Source organism: Heloderma suspectum, chromosome 1, assembly GCF_057233095.1.
Source record: "Heloderma suspectum isolate Gila_16-S chromosome 1, 16-S_ref, whole genome shotgun sequence".
In the NCBI taxonomy this organism is placed as follows: Eukaryota; Metazoa; Chordata; class Lepidosauria; order Squamata; family Helodermatidae; genus Heloderma; species Heloderma suspectum.
The window spans coordinates 429,936,381-429,956,272 of NC_139458.1; the positions used below are offsets into that span (position 1 = coordinate 429,936,381).

The 19,892-nt window shown below is 45.4% G+C and overlaps 1 protein-coding gene across 3 annotated transcripts in view; it reads left to right on the forward strand.

Annotated features, from left to right (window-relative positions):
- The first annotated feature begins 7,038 nt into the window (after positions 1-7,038).
- REL (REL proto-oncogene, NF-kB subunit) overlaps positions 7,039-19,892 on the forward strand; it is a 68,699-nt gene continuing 55,845 nt past the window's right edge. Inside the window, exons 1-2 of one of the 3 annotated variants that reach the window (XM_084829311.1) lie at positions 7,039-7,158; positions 8,716-8,765. Coding sequence is in view for 2 of the 3 variants with exons in the window: in XM_084829309.1 (XP_084685435.1) it covers positions 7,310-7,403 (94 nt within the window). In the remaining variant the exon portion in view is untranslated. Of the gene's footprint in view, positions 7,404-8,715; positions 8,766-19,892 lie in introns of all 3 variants that reach the window. The other 2 variants (XM_084829309.1, XM_084829310.1) reach the window with 2 other exon arrangements.

Here is a 19,892-nt window from a genome sequence, read left to right on the forward strand (position 1 = left end):
TAAAGCTGGGTTCTCCAACATGGTGGCCTTGAACACCAATGGGCCCATGACACCTCCCTTGGTGCCTGGCAGGCTCCCTGTTGCTCCTAGTTTTATTTTATTTCTTAAGGCTTTTTTTTTTATTAACTGGGAGGTAGGCATGCTCCAAAATGAAGTGGTGCTCTCCAGCACCATCTTTATTTGGGATCAACAGAGTGGTTTTGTTTTGGAGATCAGACCTCAACTCTGCCTTGTTTGTGGCCATGGTGAGGTCTTTTAGCCTCACCAGTTTGCCTTCTGGGAAATGAGTGTTTTGTGACCAGCCATGCCCACCATGGTAGCCATTTTATAAATGGGCAAACCCTCCAAGGCAGCCATTTTGTGAGACCATCCATGACACTCTCTCAGAATTCCAAATGTGCCAACCAACCCCAAATCACTGGGGACCCCTGCTTTACAGAGTACAAGAAGATAGCCCCCTGCTGCAAGGAGCATACAATCTAAAATATGGCACAGGAGGAAACTAAAGAGGAAGAGCACGGAAGTGGAGACAGATAAACGGGGAAAGAATATGTGTTAGTTTGAGTTACACATGCTTAGCGGTCATAGGGCACAATCCTATGCATGTTTAGACAACAAAAAAAGCCCTAATGCTCCCAGCATTCCCCAGCCAGCATGGCTGGCTAGAGAATGCTGGGAATTGTAGGGCTTTTTTCCTATCTAACCATGCATAGGATTGTGCTCTTAGGTGCTGTAGAGCAGCTTTCCCCAACCTGGTGCTCTCCAGATCTTGTGTACTATAGATCCCATCTGCCCCAGCCAGCATGGCCAATGGTCAAGGATGCTGGAAGTTGGAGTCCAAAGTATCTGGAGGTTGGAGAAGGCTGTGGTAAGGCATCTGAATGAAGGGGTGAGCCAAGGGCTTCATGGAGAAGGTGGTCAAGGGGAGGGATTTGAGGTAAGTCAGAGAGAAGGCCTCACACAGCAAAGGCAGAGTCTTTTGAGGGAGCAGGAGGCATTCAGATGGTGGAAGGGAGGGAATAAGACCACAGGCAGGGTTGTACTGGGATATACTGGCTGTGAGATAAAAACAGCAAGGCTACAGAAAGCTTTGGAGGTAAGGACTTATGGCTTGTGCTGGATGCGGAAGCAGACAGGAAACCAGGTCACATATTTAAGGAGACCCATCATGTGATCAGAATGATGAGAGACGGCTCTAGGTAGCAGATGGGGAATGTCGCAGCTGAATGGATTCTGAACATCTCTGGATGTAGAAAGCATCAGGGAAAAGGCTGGACCTCTTTCCAACAGCCTTCCCCAACCCGGTCCACTCCAGATGGGCTGGACTACAACACCAGCATCCCCCATGCCATAACATCAAGACCATGAAACCTAGACACCTGAAATTTGGCATGCACACTAAGGGGACCTTAGGAGCGTGCATCTCTGAGTTTGTTTCTTTAAAAGCACATTAAGGGTGCAACACTGGCTGGGGCATGATGGGAGTTGTAGACCTTTTTTCTGTCTAAACTTGCATAGGATTGCACCCTAATTTAATTTAAATGTGTCCATGTGGTTGAAGCCTGCAGTAACAACTTCAGCCACTAGGGGCAGATTCCCCTAACCAGCACATAGCTTTGCAGTTCATAGTTTGGTTTGGATCCAGGCCACTGGTTATATGGCCGCCCACTCCCCCCTGCTGTGGGGCAGTCCTCCCTCAGGGGAATGGAGTAGACAGACCCCTCCTTCGGGGGGCTATAGGGGTCCACCTCGCATGGGCTATATAAAGCCAGAAAAAAAGTTTGTTCATGGTATTTCCTTACTTTCGATAATAGGTAAGGTTTCTTCCCCACCCCCCACCCCCCACCCCAAAAACAAAAGATAGTATTGTTCAGTGGGAGAGCTCTCTGTACATGTTCAGAAGGACTTTGTCTTCACATATCTTTTTTCTTTGGGACAGCAGCTTCTATTAATGCCAAATCTTTTCTTGTGTTTGGTTTTTGTGTGCATCCAGCTATACATATTTAACGAACAAGGTCATCCACGGCTTGTGGTTTGTCATTTGCTTTGAAACATAAAAAAAAATTACAAATTGCTGGTAACGTCATCCCAAAAGTGGCGTGCACTTGTAGCACTTACATATGCATTAGGTCACAGCTGACCTTTCTTTTTCTTTCGTTTCAATGTCACTGTCAAACTTCAAAAGATTGAGATTTTGTGGTAAGTTGAAAGCTAAAAGTTGCTAACTCCACCCCACCCCACTCAGCTCCTGCTCCTATGCCTTTGAACAGCACTTTGATTCTTCAGCACTAGCAGGGTGATATTGCTTCTTCACCTTTTGATTTCTGTGGATCGAGGTACTACCGTTAAAGCAGCCTTCTGCAATTTGGTGCCTTCTAGTTCTGTTAAGACTACAACTTCCAGCATCCCCCAGCCAGCATGGCTAGCTGGGGGGTGCTAGAAGTTGTAGTCCAACACATCTGGTGGGCACCAGATTGGGGAAGGGTGCGTTAAAGGCATAAGAACATCATACCAGGGTAGGATCCAGGCTTAGTCATGCTTAGAGTAGATCTACTAAAATCAACGGGATGTAAGTTGTTTAAGAATTTTTTCCCCTGTTTTTCCCCTTTGTAAAAGGAGATGCTCAAAGCACTTTACAAAATATAAAAACATAAAAACAATAGCTAAGCATTAAAAACATTAGCAAACTAAAAGACACAGCAAACACACACACACCACCGCAAAACAGACAGTCAATAAATAAAATTAAAAAGCTGTGTCAAATGCATGTTAAATGAGAAGTGTCTTCCCTTGCTGGCAGAACACAGATAAAGAGGAAGATATTTTAAATCAGCAGGGCAAAGAGTTCTTCATCTGGGGCACTGTGCCCGAGAAAGCCGTCTGTTGCGTTGCCACCAACCGTGCCTCTGAAGGCAACAGTACAGGCAAGAGGGGCGCAGGTTTTCACACAGGAGGGAAGAGCCCTTCAGGTAGCCAGGTCCCCTTTATGCCATTAAAGGGGATAACCCTTGAATTGGAAATGAACTGGCAACCAGTCCAGCTGATACAACAAATGGGTCCCAGCGGTTTGCTCCACTTAAAATTCTAGCAGCAGCATCATGCACTATTTGAAGTTCCCAAGTGGTTTTCAGGGGCAGCCCCAATTAAGCTGTAATGAAGATGCAACCAATGCATGTAAGGCCACGTCTGACTGTACCAGGAATCGACTAACTTGTCCCACTGATTCCAGTGGATCTATTCCAAGCATGATTAAGGCTAGATCTAACCCAGAGACTCTGAATACGGGCTTCACAAAGGCTTAACTTACCCATAACTGCCACTGAAATCAATGAGATTTCATAAATCCCAATAAAGCATTAGGCTTTTATAGCACAGCAGCTAAGAGACTGAGCTACAAATCAGGAAGTCCTCAATTCAAATCTTGCCTCTGCCACAGTAGGCAGCCAGTAGGCAGGGTTAAGCAAGCAACCCTTTCCAAGCCTGAGTTTCCTCAGATATAATATGGGAATAATTTAAGACTGGCCTGCTTTACCTGGTTATTATGTAAATGGCCACAATAAAATACAGTAAGTGCTTTGAACAGTCCAAAATCACCATATAAATGCTAGCGAGTACCCAGATTAACTAAAAACCATTGTTGCCGTGCACTGGGAGAGTTGTAAGAAGCAGGATTAAGGTTGATCACATAGCCCCTGGCAGGGTGCTTCTTTCTAGTTGTGTTTTTTGCCACTTTGTATAAAGGAGATCAAAGTGGGTTAACAATCTGCAGAATCAGGTGTGAAAACTCTTTCTGTGACAAGTTCCTGTGTTGGTGGTGGGTGGGGAATGTTGCATGTTTGAATGTTCACCCTTGTGGGACAACAAATGCCTTCTCCCTGCACATCAGAAGCTACTAGTGTATCAGGAAGGTGTGAACTGTCTCCAGGGGGAAATTGAGGTGTGTCTGAGTTGTTAGAGGCTCATCTTCAAGTTCTATCTGTACCCGTGCTTGAATGGATATTTTCAGGAAGGGAATCTGAGGCAAATGGTGGTGACAAGAGATGACGTTCTAGACCAACGGTGGGAACCCCTTTTTAACACAAGGGCTGGATTCCTTTTCAGGGAAGCTCTTGGGGGCCACATTTCAATGGTGGGGATGGTCACATACAAGAGTGGGTAGTGCTGAAAAATTCACCCTGCCCCACTTCCATTGTTACTAATTTATAGCGGGAAACAGGTCTACTCACAAATAAGTGGGACAAGAAGTAAGCAGGACTGAGTAACTCCACAGCACTTTCAAACAGCATTTCTACTCAGAAGTAAGCATGAGAATCATGTCCACTCACAGGTAAGCAGGGCAAGCATCTTCATGACTACTCAGAAGAAAGCAGAACTGAATTACTCAGCAGCTTCCTGTCCTGGCCCTCTCTGTCCTGTAGGGGAAAGCACTTATTTCCAATCAGCTACTGATAGGAGATAAGAATCTCCTGGGCTGGATGGGGAACACCTGTGGACCCATCATTCACTATCCCTGTTCTAGACAATACTCACCAGGTGCAGATGGTATCCATCCCAGTGTTTTTGAACAACTCAAATGTGAAAATACTGATTTTCTAACAAAAATATAACAAAAAATATCCAGTCCTCTGTACCAGAGGACTGGATATTTTTTGTTGAAAACCATCACTTTCACATTTGAGTTCTTCAAATTTGCCTAATGTAACACCATTTTTTTACAAAGGGGTCAGGGGGTGGATCTAGGCGATTATAGGCTGGTTTGCTTAATGTCTGTTCTGGGTAAGTTGGTAGCAAGTTATTAAAGATAGAATTATCAAGTATATAAGTATTGGGTTCCTTGGAGGAAAAAAGGCAGGATATAAATGCAACAACTAAGTAAATAAAATATAGAAGGACAAGTCTTGCTGAAGAAAAATCAGCATGAGGTCTACAAAGCCTGAGTTCTTCAAGAGTCTCAAGAAGGATGTTCCTTTTAGACATTGTGTACTTGGACTATCAAAAGACTGTTGACAAAATCCCTCACCAAAGACTCCTGACAAACTTAGGAATCATGGATAAGAGGAAGGTCCTCTTATAAACCAGTAACTATTTAAAGAACAGATTGCAGAGAGTAGGAATAATAGCCTTCACAGAGGATTAGACCAATTAATGGAGGGTAAGGCTACTGATGGCAACTAGTTATGAAGGCTATATATTACTTCCAGTATCAGAGGCAGTATGCCTCTCAGACCACTTGCTGGTGAACACAAGTGGGAAGATACTATTGAACTTTATGCCCCTCTTGTGGGCTTTCCATTGGGGCATCTGGCTGGCCACTATGGGAACAGAATCCTGGACTGCATAGGCCTTTTGGTCTGATCTAGCACAGCTGTTATGTTTATTTAAATCAGCCTGTAATGCAGATATAAACCCGTAAGGCTAATATGTGCATTTCTAGTTACCTTATATTTATCCCATCATTCATTCAAGGTGCTCAGGGCTATGCATCTGCCCCCCTTTATCCTTTTAACTGGCCTAAGTTATATGTGAGTGGCTCAAAGGCATATTAAAACTTCACATGCAAAAACAGTTGGACATGAAGGCCTTTGCCTCAAACCTCTTCAATACAATCCAGTAGGGTTGCCAACTGTTCTCCTTGGCATGGCTCCTGTGCTTTAAAAAGATGCTTGACAGGCAGAAAGAAAATCAGCTGTTGAAACAGTTCTGCATGTCAGGCCAGACAAAAACATTGGTAAGGGGCTCTAAAGGCAGCACCATGTAGGAATGCGTTGAAATATAGGGTCAGGCTATAATGGCAGAACGATGGCATTCTGCACATTCTTAGAAACGCAATGATTTTCATTATCACACAGCCCTGGTGCAAGTCCTTGCATTATTTTCAAGTAATGTGCACAGCTGGTAGTAAAGGGTGTTTGAAACCAAGTGAAATGAACAAGTCCAACAAAGACTAATCTTGTATTGTAGTGGATGTTTTGAAATCAGTGGTTCAACTTCCAACTATGTTTTCTTAGAAGAAATCCTTCCTTCCTTGATTTCACTGCAACTTACTCCCAAGCAAGTATGCTTAACAGTACAGCCTTAAGTGGTAACATGATGTCAGCACAGCACAGTGGGCAATGGAAATACACATAGTATTACACATACACATAAATACACTTTGTACATAGTCAGGGGCACTTTCCTCTACCCATTTCTAAACAGAGGGTGCAGTCCTATGCATGTTTAGACAGAAAAACATCCTACAACTCCCAGCATTCCCCTGCTGGGAGTTGTAGGACATTCTTCTGTCTAAACATGCATAGGATTGTGCTGAGCCCTGAAAGAGGGTTTAAAAAGCCTTAAAAGTGTGCAATCTTATGCATGTTTAGACAGAAATAAAGACCTTCAACAATGCTGGCTGGGGAACGCTGGGAGTTGTTAAGTCTTTTTCTCTGTTTAAGCATGCATAGGATTGTGCCTTAAATTGTTTTTTGTCTGAACTGGTTTAATTCCTTCGCTTTCATGTTTGACTGCTTCTGAGTCTTTCATTTGTGTTCTGATGTTATTTTTTCAATTTATCTAAAAGTTGCCTGTGAGAGCTGCTGTGGAGGGGAGAAATACTGAAGGGTGGGATACTAATCTCCTAGTTAAACCAAATAGCCAACACCCCACCACCTTGCTTCTAAATAAGGTTGCCTCTGAGCATGTGCAAACTGGATTCCTGCAAAGCTTGCCCTCATGTCAAGCGTTTAGAAGTCTGCAGTGCTAAGCATACTTGCTTGGAAGTTAAGTTGGGTTAGAGGGATGGGGGCGGGCGGGGGGAAAAGGTCAGGTGAGGGAAGGCCCCCACGTTAAGAAACGTGACGAAAGCTTTCTGATCTCACTGGGACACGAAGGCGGTGTAGAGGTCCATTAACGTCTAAATGAAAGCGGCAGGTGACGGCAGTACATAGGTAACCGAGCAGCCTCCAGGCCGCTCACCACGTCGGGGAAATTCCCGGGCTAGCGGCGGTGAGGGGCGGGGACGAGGTAGTAGCTGCCGGCCCCAAGCGAGAGCAGCGCAGACGAGGAAGAGACGCGCCAGCGGACGGAGCGCGGAGGCTGAAAGCCAGGAAGAGCCGCTTGGGGCCGCGATCCAGCCTCGGGCAGAACCCCCGGCGGGAGGAACCATCGCCATGGCTGGTGAGTGGTGGCCCGTGGTCTTTGCGTCGCAGCCCCGCGCTTTGCACGCAGCAGGGCGCGGGCTCGACCCCGGCTGGAGCGGCCTTCTCCACGCTGGCGCCACCGGCCGCGCTGGCTGGGAGTTCTGGGAGTTGTAGTCCAACGCCCCTGGATGTTGGAGAGTGGGGCTGGAGAAACGTTTCTTCGTGGCCCTCGGAGAGCTACCGCCGGAGTAGATCAGCCTCCCCCAACCGGATGCCTTGCAGGTGTTCTGGACTGCAACTCCCATGACCATTATTACTGTTTGTTACATTTGTTACGGTTGTTATTTGTTACGTTTGTATGCCGCGCATTTGGCGTATTTGTTACGTTCGTTATTTGTTGCGTTTGTATCCTGCCTTTTCCTCCAAGGAACGCAAGGCGGCGTTCATGACCCTCTTCCTCTCCGTTTTGTCCTCGCTACAGCTCTGTGAGGTGGGCTGGGCTGAGAATCAGTGACTGGCCCAAAAGCACGCAGTGTGCTTCTTCTCGGTCCAAAGCCAGCGCTCTCGCCACTGCACCACACTGGGGCTCCGTTGGCCACGGTGGTTGGAGCTGATGGAAGCTGGGAGTCCAAAAAGATCTGCAGGGCACCAGATGTGGGAAGGCTGCAGAAGACTGTATTGAACTAGGAGCCTTAAAGATTTGACTCAGTAGCTCCCTATGTACTTTGGTTCTGTGCAAATGTTCACAGTCTGCTGCCCCCCCGCCCCCCCCCCGAAATCAGTTCAGCCTGAGTCATAGGGTTTGGGGTGGGGGCTGAGAGAGAAAGTAGCAGAGCTAGCTGGGGGGTGACATATTTTGATCTGAGCTAGAGCACCTGACTATGTGACGCAGTGCTTAGGGTTGCCAGATCTTTAACTTGCTCTGTGCCTATGCCTTTCACATGAGCCAGGGGGTAAATGGGGGGTGGATTAATCACCCATTCCCGATATGGAAATAAAAGTAGTTGGGAAAAGCTTCACACATGAATTTTTCTGCATGTCAGGCTTCTGTGAAACATGCAGGAAAACCAGTCCCCCCCCCCTTGAAAAAGGGTGTGTGTGTGTGTGTGGGGGGGTAATCTTAAGAGTGAAGTGTTGGGTTTGTGCTTGGCCATTTCAGTTTTGAATCCCTGCTTGGCTATGAAGAGCAGTGAGTGAGCAGCCTTGGATGAGTCCCTGTCTCTCACCTTTACCCACCTCACGGGGCTGTTGTGAGGCTAAAATGCAGCTGGCAGCTCCTTGGAGGAAGGGTAGGGTATAAATGTAAAATACAAAAAACTGTTGTCAGGATGCCATTTATGACGGATGCCAAAACGCTTCCCCTTCTAACAATATTTAGCATTTATTTCTTCCAGAGAGGTAGCCACGTTAACTTGTTGCAGTGGAAACAACGAAAGGTCTTACAGGCCTAGCTATTCTGAAGGGGGCCGCAAGATTTCTTGTTTTAGCATTTAGATAGCACTTCAGAGATTTTAAAGTGCTTTGCAGGCGTCACCTCAGTCATCCTTATCAGAGTCTTGTGAGATAGGTCAGTAATATCATGCCTTTATTGCAGATGAGGGGCTTGCACCTACTGAACGGAAGCACAGACCTCCTAGTTCGCAGGTCAGGCACCTAGCCTCTCTATCACGATTGGAGTACCTGTGGCCCTCGAGATGTTGTTGACCATTCTGCCTGGGGCTGCTGGGCATTGAAGTCCAACAATATCCAAACGGTCACAGTTTCCCCACCCCTGCTCTACATGGTATAGTAGTCAGCTCTGAGGTATCAGTAACATCTTTTATAAACCATTAATGGCCCTAAATACATTTGCACGTGCACTGTCTATGTTGATGATAATAACTTAATTGTGTGATTTAAAAAAAAAAAAATCTAAATGCTAATGGAAATCCTGCTTTTGGCAATTTTCGACTTATGTGAGGGAGGGCCTTGCTGAATCCCCTCTGAAAACCCCCCTCTTCTCTGCTCCGTCCCTCCCCTATTAAAATCTGAAATGGTGCTGCCAGTTAGTGGTGGGATTCTGCAGTTATGCCCCTGATTTCAACTGTTGCTATACTGAAATGCTTGTTCTCATTCTAAGCCCACATACCCTCAGAGAGAAAAAGATCACTCTGGATTTCTCCTTAATGTGGGGTGGGCAGCGGGATTCACCTCACTTCTCAGCTCACGTACTCCATCAATATCACTGATTTTGGTATAGTTGGCACCTGCAGCCTTTATGTATATGTGTGACTGAAGATAAAAAGTTTGAGGTTTTATTGTTTTAAATTGTTATATACTGCCTTGATGTTGGTTTTTTTTAGCAAATAAGATGGTATATAAATGTTGTTGATGATGATAATAAAATTGTTTTTATTATTAATTTTATTATCAATCTGAAAGATTTCAGTCCAACCTACAAATTTACCTGTATAGTTTTTTATTTCAGTTTTTTATTACTCTGATTTTTTAAAATCAACACAGCAAGAAGTTATTAAGCTATAACTTGCCACACAGGCTCAAGCTCATCATATAAGCTGAGCAATTAGCAAGCCAATCGTATAGGCACATATCAGTCAATACGGAAACCATACTTCATACTTCCTCAATCATCCATTCTAAAAAAAACTGTTTGACCTTACACCCATATACCATTCTCAAATTGAGACCATAAAATATACCGATAAAACATATCTTAGTTTTATAGCAGTAAACTGTCATGGAGGTTGCTGAGAATTCTCTGGGAACCCCCCCCCCATCCCTACCCCAAATCACAAAATTACAGACCCGAGAGAGGCACTTATTTGTTTTTAAGTTGGCTTTTGGTGGCCAGAGATGGGGAGGCATCGGATGAGATAAGAGGGGCTCGATCACTTTAATTGGCATTACATGATTTGAACTTACTATTACCTACCCTTAATGGTAATCCCCCGGAATAGGGTTACAAATAGACTATTTGTGAACTGTTGTTGTTTTTCAGTGAGAATATTCTCTCCTACTTTTAGGGAAATTTATGCATTGAAGTTATTCGGCATCACATCTTCATACCACCAGACTCTGTGGGAGGGATTATGTGCACACTTGATGGTCTGGAGTGCAGGCAAAAGATAAATACAGTCTCTCTCTTTTCTTTTTCAAAACCACAAATTATTTCCACTTTAAATAGATAGAAGCAAGATAACTTTGTGCCTAGCTAAGGCAGAAAGTAGCAGGAAATTGACCCCGGTTTATCCTTTTGCTACCAGATGCTTAGCTGGTGTAGTTCAGTTCTGTTCAGTTGGCTTATGGTATTACTATTAGAGAAAGATGGAGGAAGTGTAAGAGGAGATAGTGGTTGGAGACCCCTACCTGCATTGACCAGGGGGTTGGACTCGATGGCCTTGTAGGCCCCTTCCAACCCTACTATTCTATGATTCTACCCCTCCACACCCTACCCCACCCTGCCTCGCCTACTGCTCAGTGACAGAAGTTCTGAACAGAACCTGAAAATGTTAAGGGCCGGTGTTGCAGAGGAAGTAACTGAGCCTCTTTCAGGAAGTAACTGAGTCTCAGAGCAACAGCAGTGTGGGGACAGATTTAAATGCATAGCTTTGTTTTGGACATGCATCTGTGTAATTTTTTTTTCTTCTAGAGCTAAGGGAAGGGTGTGGCTTTCCTGTCAGCTCTGTCGAATGAGCAAGGCAAAAGTAGCATCAGGGTTTAGTTTGAGGCAAGTTATTTCAGATTCCTTAGAAGACAGGAGCAGAGGGTTTGTCCCCTGCCATTGAGTAATCCCAGCCATCTCCTACATATCTGGGAATATGGGAAGGGCTTTGAAATCTTCTAGGCAATCTGAGTCTGAGATTATTCGATTTCCCAGAACTTCAAACCCTGAGAATCAATAGGGGAGGGAATTCATGGGATTAGGATGGTACCTGGCAGATTAGGGGTGGACCTTTGTAGGGTGGGGGCGAAGCCTAGTTGTGGGAGCATGGGATGGCAACTGGTGGACCAGGAGGCAGAGACTGGCTGAGCTTCATGGCTCAGGCCAGGGCTGGTGTCAAGGGTAGGTATGGTCGGGCACCTGCTGAGGCCCCACACCCCAACAGGGGCCCACTGAAAAGAGCCCTCTGGACTTGCTCCTCCTCTTCACCATTGCAACCCGCTTGTTCACCTGCCTCTTGCTCTTGCCCAGACAGTGGTGGTGGTGAGAAGGAGAAGCAGTAGATTATTATGATTAAAAGTAGTTCTGTCCCACCTTTTCTGGCAATGAGATGCCAAAGGAGGTTATGACAGCCAAAAAAAGTAAGAACAAAACCTATCAAATACATCATACAACTAGCAACTGAGTTTCTTTTTCAGGAACAGAAAGAACAGACACACAGAGAGGGAAATGCACTTTTACCTCTCCAACCTTGGTAGCTTGCCAGCTGTTTGCTCTGAAAATTAGTATTTATTTATGTTACTAATCTTGTCTACCACTACCCCCTTCAGAGGGAAGCAAGATTACTGGTCTTCACTGCTGGATTTTGTTTTGGTTTTAAAGGAAGAACTTTCCCTAGTTTCTAGAAAAACCTAAATCTTCTTCCAGATTCGTACTTACTAAGGCTGAATCCCAGTCCTAAAGTTTGTGAAAAGAACTGTGTTCTGAAATAGATGGGGAATTAGTGTTTTTCCCCCTCTCCTAATTAAAAATCTGGCTCTTCAGGGTGTGCATTTTTTCAGATTGTTAACTATGGGCAAACTATATGTCTTATTAACATGTTAGAATTCAGATGCATCATCACTGCAAAGAGCAAAATGCCTGTCATTATGACAGGTGGGGGTGGGGTTGTAGTGGTGGGAAGACCTTTATATTGTGATAACCTCTGGGTAGGATTGCTCAGAGATACATTGCCTCATACCTTATAGAGTTGTTGCAGGCAGGCAAAGTACTTTGCACATTAAAAACACTACATAAATATCATATTCTTCTTAGCTGAGTGTGCAAGGGGGAGAATCTGTACTGAAGGGTGCAATCCTATGCATGTTTGGACAGAAACTCTTACAATTTCCAGCATTCCCCAGCCAAATTGGATGACTGGGAAATGCTGGGAGTTGAAGGACTTTTTTCTGTCTAAACATGCATAGGGTTGAACCCTAAGTCATGTTATTTTTGTCATCATGGCATTTAGAATATTTGCACAGTGACACTGAACATAAGAACAGCCATGCTGGATCAGACCAAGGGTCTGTCTATTCCAGGATTCTGTTCACACAGTGGCCAACCAGCTGCCCACAGGAAGCCCACAAGCAGGACTTGAGTGCAACAGCACCCTCCTTCCCATGTTCCCCAGCAACTGCTGTGCATAGGCAAAGTGCCTCTGATACTGGATGTAGAAGATAGCCATCAGAACTAGTAGCCATTGTAGCCAGGAATAGTAGCCATTGGATGTACACTTTGCTGCTATTAAGTATCATTATTATGTGGGAGTGAACCAAGCACGCAAGGAAATATTGGTTTCAAGACCCTTTGGTTTTGATTGATGAGATTTGGGTAGAATGGCTGTGGAAAATGCCACCAAATACGCTCTGTAATGTGGCACAATGGGAGAGTTCAAACAAATTATATCTTGGCTTAGTAAGCCAAACTGTGAACCAGCCTTGCAGCCTCTTTGCTTCTCCTTTGTGTGAAGGAAAAACCAGGAAGTATTCATTAATTATACTTTCCCATTTTGTTCAAACTGTGAAACAATGATTAACAGCTTCCAAGCAAGCCAGGATATTAAATCATGGTTTGAAGCCAGGTTACTATCTTGGCTTGTTTGTTATGCCAAGATATGATTGTTCAAGCATGACCATTGATTCACTGAGCAACTTTGGACTGTTTGGGATAGTTGGCTGCTGTCCATTGTCTAGGTATAATGCTTGCCCCATAATTTTGCCTATTCTTCCCTGCTGATGGATTCAAATGTCAATCCCCAGAATCTCCAGGTAGGGCTGGGAAAGCCCCCTGTCTGAAATCCCAGGGAGCCACTGTCAGTAACTGTAGATAATACTGAGCTAGATAGACCAATAGTCTTGATTTGATATAAGGCAGCTTCCCATGTTACTCTCTAGATGGTTCTGCTCAGTTCTTGGGAATGCTACTTACATCACCTCCCACCCCCCGAGACTCAGTTTCTTAGGAATCCCATCTATATCAGTTTCCCCAGAGACTCCAGAACCCTACTGAAATTATGTTGCTACCAGGAAATACATTACATTTCATTTTTCCCACCCTACTATGAACATTGAGAGGCTCGCCTGGTGCCTATGTTATAGAACTTCAGTTATTGTGAGAACTTCAGTTATTGTGAGATGGTAGCTTCTTCCTGCTCCGTCCGACTAGCTTGTTTCCCAAACCTGAACAAGTGTTTCTGTAACTCACTTGCCCAAGAGAGAAAACTGTGACTAAGTGGACAGACCTTACTCAGCAGCAGATTTATGAATCCAGCTGAGCATTTTGGGCATCAAGAATTGATTTATATGGGTCGTGGTCCCTGAAACTTCTCTCAAGCCAAATAATACAAAGTCGTACCACAAAGTGTATATTCATTTCTCAAACAGTATTCAAGAATAACAAATCTTTATTTATGTATTGAATTTCTTAATCACCCACCTGGCCAGTCACCCAGCCACTCTGGGTGATGTACAGCAATACAACAGTTTTAAAACAATAAAATTCTACTTTAAAGCATCATATTTCTAAAAATACCTAACCTACCCCAAATGCCTGCCTGAACAACCAGGTTTTTGATGCGTGGCAGAAGCTCATTAAAGAGGGGGCATGGCAGAGTTCCCTAGGGAGGGAGTTCCACAGAGTGGGGGCCACCACAGAGAAGGCCCTCTCCCTCGTCCTCACCAGCCTAGCTGTCCTGGCTGATGGGACAGAGAGAAGGCCATCCGAGGCTGATCTTGTTGAGAAGCCTGTCTGGTGTTGCTGGAGGCGCTCCTTAAGATAGGCTGGGCCAGAACCATATAGGGTTTTAAAGGTCAAAACCAACACCTTGAATTTGGCCCGGAAAACAACTGGTAACCAGTGCAACTCCTTCAGCACTGGAGTGATGTGATCACGCTGGTGGCTGCCTTTAATCAGGCGAGCCGCCGCATTCTGTACCAGCATCTTCTGTACCATTTCATCTTTGAAACGATGAAACAAGCAAAACACATTACTACATACCGTGCAGTGGAGGGAGCAATCTTATGGCCTCCAGACATAGGATCTAGAGAATCTAGAGGATCTAGGTTCTCTTCCCAGAGAACCGATCTCCCCACACTTGTGTGCTGCCTTCAAGGAGTGTAGAGTGGCCGAAAAGGGGCGGGGAGGGCGGAAATGCCTGTACGGCACATCCAATGTGTCATACAGCAGCCTTCTCCCCTGCTCCGTCCTCCCATGGCTAGATAGCTGCAATCGGCTGTCTAGCCAAAAATGCAGGGCAGGAGAAGTGCGGCGGGAACGATCTCCATGCTTCTCCTGCCCTGCATTGGATAGGTGGTCTCCTATCTGGATAGGATTGCACCCTAAGCTGATTAGAAGCATAATAGAAATCGTGGCTAGCATATTTCTTAGTAAATTAAAGTTCTGTTCTTTTCAATCAACAAAGCAGCCATCTGTCAGGGATGCTCTGACTTGAATTCCTGCAATGAGCAAGAGGTTGGACTTGATGGCTTTGTAGGCCCCTTCCAACCCTACTGTGCTATGATTCTATGATTAAGATCTTATAGTTACCTATCTGGCAAGCATGGTGTGCAGAGCTTTGGTAGGGTTCTTGTTCTCCCAAGGATCTCTCTGGGCAGTCAGATCAAACTCTTGCTTTTATAAACCTTATGTTGATGATGACTTTATCCTAAATCTTTGACCTAGTCATACCACTACTCTAATTTTTCTCAATGAAGCCAGGTTTGCCATTGACACCAGTAACACCTTAATGAAGGGATCTCTGCTATGCAAAGCAGCTTTCTGGTTCCAGTACTTAACTAACCCACTTGTGGCAACCTTGCTCTATTTGCAAGAATGTTTTCCCTTATTTCCAAGAATGCATTCCATTACAGTTTTCTCAGAACTAGAGAGAGAACTACTCACATCTATTACTAATCACAGTTAACATACACGGGTAATTAGGAGTAGCATTCCTATGAAATACAATGAATTCTTATCATCAATACATGTTACATTCATACTCTGACAATTGTGTGGTTTAAAAAGTACAGTAAATAAAATAAATTTAATATTTATAAACCACTGTTAGAAACCACTGTACAGATATCAAATGACAAGACAGTCCCTGCTCACAGGCTCAACATCTAATTGACAAGATACAAAAGGAAAAAGGAATGGGGAGGGAAGAGAAAAAGCAAGCACTGGATCAGCTGCATCTTGATTGGCTGATGGATGGGGCCAGGTGTCAAGGGCTCCTTGGCGGCCTCTTTCAGTCTAATCCAGTAGCCAAGTCCAGACACAGACAAAGGGATTCTTTTCAAAGCTTTATTCCTCTTTTACAACTTAACAACTCTACTGTTAGCAACTAGCTATGAGCAGCAGAGTACCTATGCCCTAAGTGGGAACAGTTGGTCCCCGTTTGAAGGAGGATCACTGGCAGACCCTGAACTTATGGGCTAGGGAGAGTCCCTCCCCTTTTCCCTTGGATCCTCTGGGCACAACCATTGTTTGTGTGCCAACTGGGCACTACGCCTCCCTTCCGCACCCTCCATTTGGCGCCGCTCCCTGCGTTGGCGTTGTGCATCCAGCAAGTCTTCTTCCCGCGCTCTCTCACTCCCGGGACTGCTACCTATGCCAGGAATGCCGGTGGGAGGAATCTCTGCCAGCTGTTGGCCCTGGGAAGGATGAGCGCGCTCCTCTCCCAGGAGCGACTGCTCTTCCTCAGAATCAGAACTACTCTGGGATTCTATGGGCTCAGTGCCCACCCTGACACCAGGTTGGTTTCCCACTTGCCATGATGTTCTTTCTGGGCTGCAGGGGTTGCAGCTTCCCTTAAATGATATGTGGTAAAACTGAGTAGATTTTTGTCATGGGCTTCTGCATCCTTCCTTCCTAAGCTCTTCTTCTGGGGCCCTTGTCCGCAATGCCTTGCTGTGAGGAAGGATCTCTTCCTCAGAGCAAGGTATGGAGTCATGCGTTAGAGTCCTGTAGGAGCAACTTGGCCAATGGCAGCCAGAGGTTCTCCTGCCTGTCCTAGCCCTTCAGTGACAGTAGGACAGCTTTACCAACCACTGCCAGAAGCTTTGTTGCCACAACCACAAAACCCTTCAGTGCATTACTGTATAGATTATAAACGAGTTCTATCAAGTATAAGCCCCACTGCATCAGTGAAGTCACTTCTCCCCATGTCCATGTCTGCATCCCTTGAGCATGCTGAACAGCCCCACTCTCTCCAACCAGCCAGATGTTTATTTCATTACTTATTATTTGTTACATTTATATCCTGCCTTTCCTCCAAGGAGCCCAAGGCAGTATACATGATCCTTCTCTCCATTTTATGCTCACAACAAGCCTGTGAGGTAGGTTAGGCTGAGAGTCAGTGACTGGCTCAAAGTCACCTAGTGAGTGTTCACTAGGGACTAGAACCAGGTCTCCCCAATGGGGACTAGAAATGGTTCTCCTCAGTCCTAGTCCATCACTCTAACCACTGATCATAACCACCACACTCGCCCTCTTGAGTAAGCAGATTAAACATGCACCCAGAACCAGTTTATTGAATAAATGTGATGGTTCCCCTGCTTCTGAATCTAGGAAGCTGCATTATATCAGGTCAGACTATTTGTCTGTCGAGCCCAGAATTGTCTGCTCTGACTGACAGGAGCTCTTTGGGATCTCAGGCAAAGGTCCTCTCCATCACTTCATACCCAATCCTTTCAGCTGGAGATGCCAGAGATTCACCTTGGATCCTTCTGCATGCAGAGGAGGTGCTCTGTCACTGAACTATGGGCTATATATATCCCTTGTCTTATGACTTTGTTTGCCCAAAGTTATTCTTTATTTCTGCTGATATTTTGGACTAATATACTGATACTCTGAGCTGTTGTTTTGTCTTGTTTTTTGTTTCCTCGTCATGGTCCAGAAAGTCGGCAGCTCAAAAGCCTTTGAGCACACTCATGTCAATTGCACCCTTGATGATCGGAAGCCCCCAAACATGAAAGCTTTCAATCATCCAGTGCAGGGTGGGAGGAATGGTGGAGGCAATCTTTGCCTCCCTGTCCTCCCACCCTGCATTATTTGCTAGCTTGTATCCTGGCCTCTCCTGTCTCCTCCCTGCCCCGCCCACCAAAGTGCCCCCTTTCCTCCCTCTCCGATGTCTGTGGTCTGACCTCGGAGAGCAGCCAGTGTGGTTCTTCCCGTACTGGCTGCAAAGGGGCAGGGGAGGGGGTGGATCTCCAGCTTCCGCTTCCGAGGTTGGAGCACTGTCTCTAGCCTCAGAAGGGGGAATCTGAACAATGCTATGGCCCCTCAGACAATATCTAGGGGCCATAGGATTGCTCTTGTAGGAGATTTTTTGTGTGTGTGTGTGTGGATTGGTATATTAAGACAATAAACTCTTCAGCTTAACCACCTGACAATAAAAGCTCCAAAATTACTAATGAATGAACTTTGGAGAAAACATCATATTTATTTATTCAAATGTTGATTTCGCCTGTAGAAACTCTAATATCAAAATGTAGATCTCCAACTTCCAGTAATAGGAACTTAAATTTGCTTGGAAACCTGTGCTGCAGAGACTTAGCATAATGGTTAATTACAACCCTGCCCTTTAGCATTTGCTTTTGTTCATAAGGCTATATCAAATTCCATGTTGGTGTTACTGGCATTAATTAGCATTTGGTTGCGAAGGACATCAAAAGATGTACCTGAACTTGTATCGAGTTTGTTCAATAAACCAGTCTTGGGTGCGTGTTTAATCTGCTCGCTCAAGTGAAGAGTGGCCAGATTCCAGGATCCGCATGCGTGCAAGATTGTCAATTGAGTGGGTGATTTAAAGTCAATTGTCAATTGAGTGGGTGATTTAAAGTCAATTGTCAATTGAGTGGGTGATTTAAAGTCAATTGTCAATTGAGTGGGTGATTTAAAGTACTGGAGATCTGATATCTCCAACTGCAGACAATACATTTTCAGCTTATTAGCAATCTGCGAAGGGAGTTTTTTCCCCCCTTTTTGAAACAAAAGGGGAAGTTTCTAACTTCCTAGTAGAGGCCTATTTCTATCTTATCGTCTGTCTGCAGTGGTCAGACTGAACATGAAGCGGAAGTCTCTGAAGCCTTTAAGCACTGTTGACTTCAATCTTGGGTGAATTATGAGGGTTCGGTGCCATGACTTCGTAGAAAAGAGCCACGTTAAAGAGTGACCATGTAAAACAAAGCCATTTAATGGCCTGAGGCTATAGGTAGATCTGCACCATAAAATGACACCATAGTCGATGCAGCCTAAGTCAGTCTTTGCCAACCCAGTACCCTTCAGATGTGTTGGCCCAACACATGTAGGAGGACGCTCAACTTGATTTGGCCAGGAGGATGGTGATTTGAAAGTGGGGGAATTAATATCTAGCCCCTTGTCATGGTTGGATCACTTCCTCTTGAGGTTTAGACTCTTGGCAGCCTTTCCCCTCTGTAAGGGTGGGAGACCCTTAAAATGGTCTGCCCTTCGAGGCTAATGGATTCTGATGGATTCCAGAGTGCTCTGCTGGTATGGCTGGCGGTCCTGTCGGAACCGTTGTTTCTTGGTGGCTCGCAGAAGTGACTAGGGCAGTTGACATGATCACTCCCAAGTGCCCTCTCCCTTTGAACAGACCCCAGGAAGGTCCTTGGTATACACCTGGACTGAGAGCAACAAAGCAAGAGGATAGTTAGATAGTTAAATAGTTAGAACGCAGGTGGAGGAAGACTCGTGCTGAGTCCGACCAAGCACAGCTGAGAGCTCATTATCAAGCCTACTCTGTGGCGGTGAGCGTGGCAATGACAGGGTCCTTTCCACCAACATTGCATCTTTTCAATATCACCCAGGGGAGCTTTTCCAAGTGGTTCATGGCCTTTTACAATCTGGGCCAAGGAAAGAGATGGAGGAACCCACAGTAGTATATTATGACAGTTAGCACGGCATTTTGAAGATAAAGTTGCTTGCATTCATTACAACTTGGATGCCACAGTTAGTGCAGTTCTACTAGCAGAGGTGTCCAGAGTACCGTCTGGTTCAAGGTTTTTGTGGATGAGTTTCAGTTGTTGAGGCCCGAGGATGAGAACAAGGTGCTTGGCCAAGTCTGGTCAACCACCTGTGTGCTTGACCCTTGCCAGTCAGGGCTTATTGCATTTAATAGGGAGGGGATGTCTGGCTAGGTCCAGGAGATTATCAACTCCTCCTCGAGAGAGGGAGTGGCACTGCCTCCTTGAAAGGAGGCAGTTATTAGGCTACTCCTGAAAAAGCTTAACCTGGACCTGGAAGATGTTAACAACTATAAACTGGCTGCTAACATCCCCTTCCTGGGCAAGGTGCTTGAGCGGGTGATTGCCAGTCAACTCCAGGCACTCTTGGATGAAACGGATTATCTATATCCAATTCAGTCAGGCTTCAGGCCTGGTATTGGAATGGAAGCTGCCTTGGTCACCTTGTGGAATGACCTTCCCCAGGAGAGGGACAGGGGGAGTGTAACCCTGTTGATTATTTTCCGTGGCTTTCGATACCATTAATCATGGTATTCTTCTGGACAGGCTATCTAGGCTGGGAGTTGGAGGTACTGCACTGCAGTG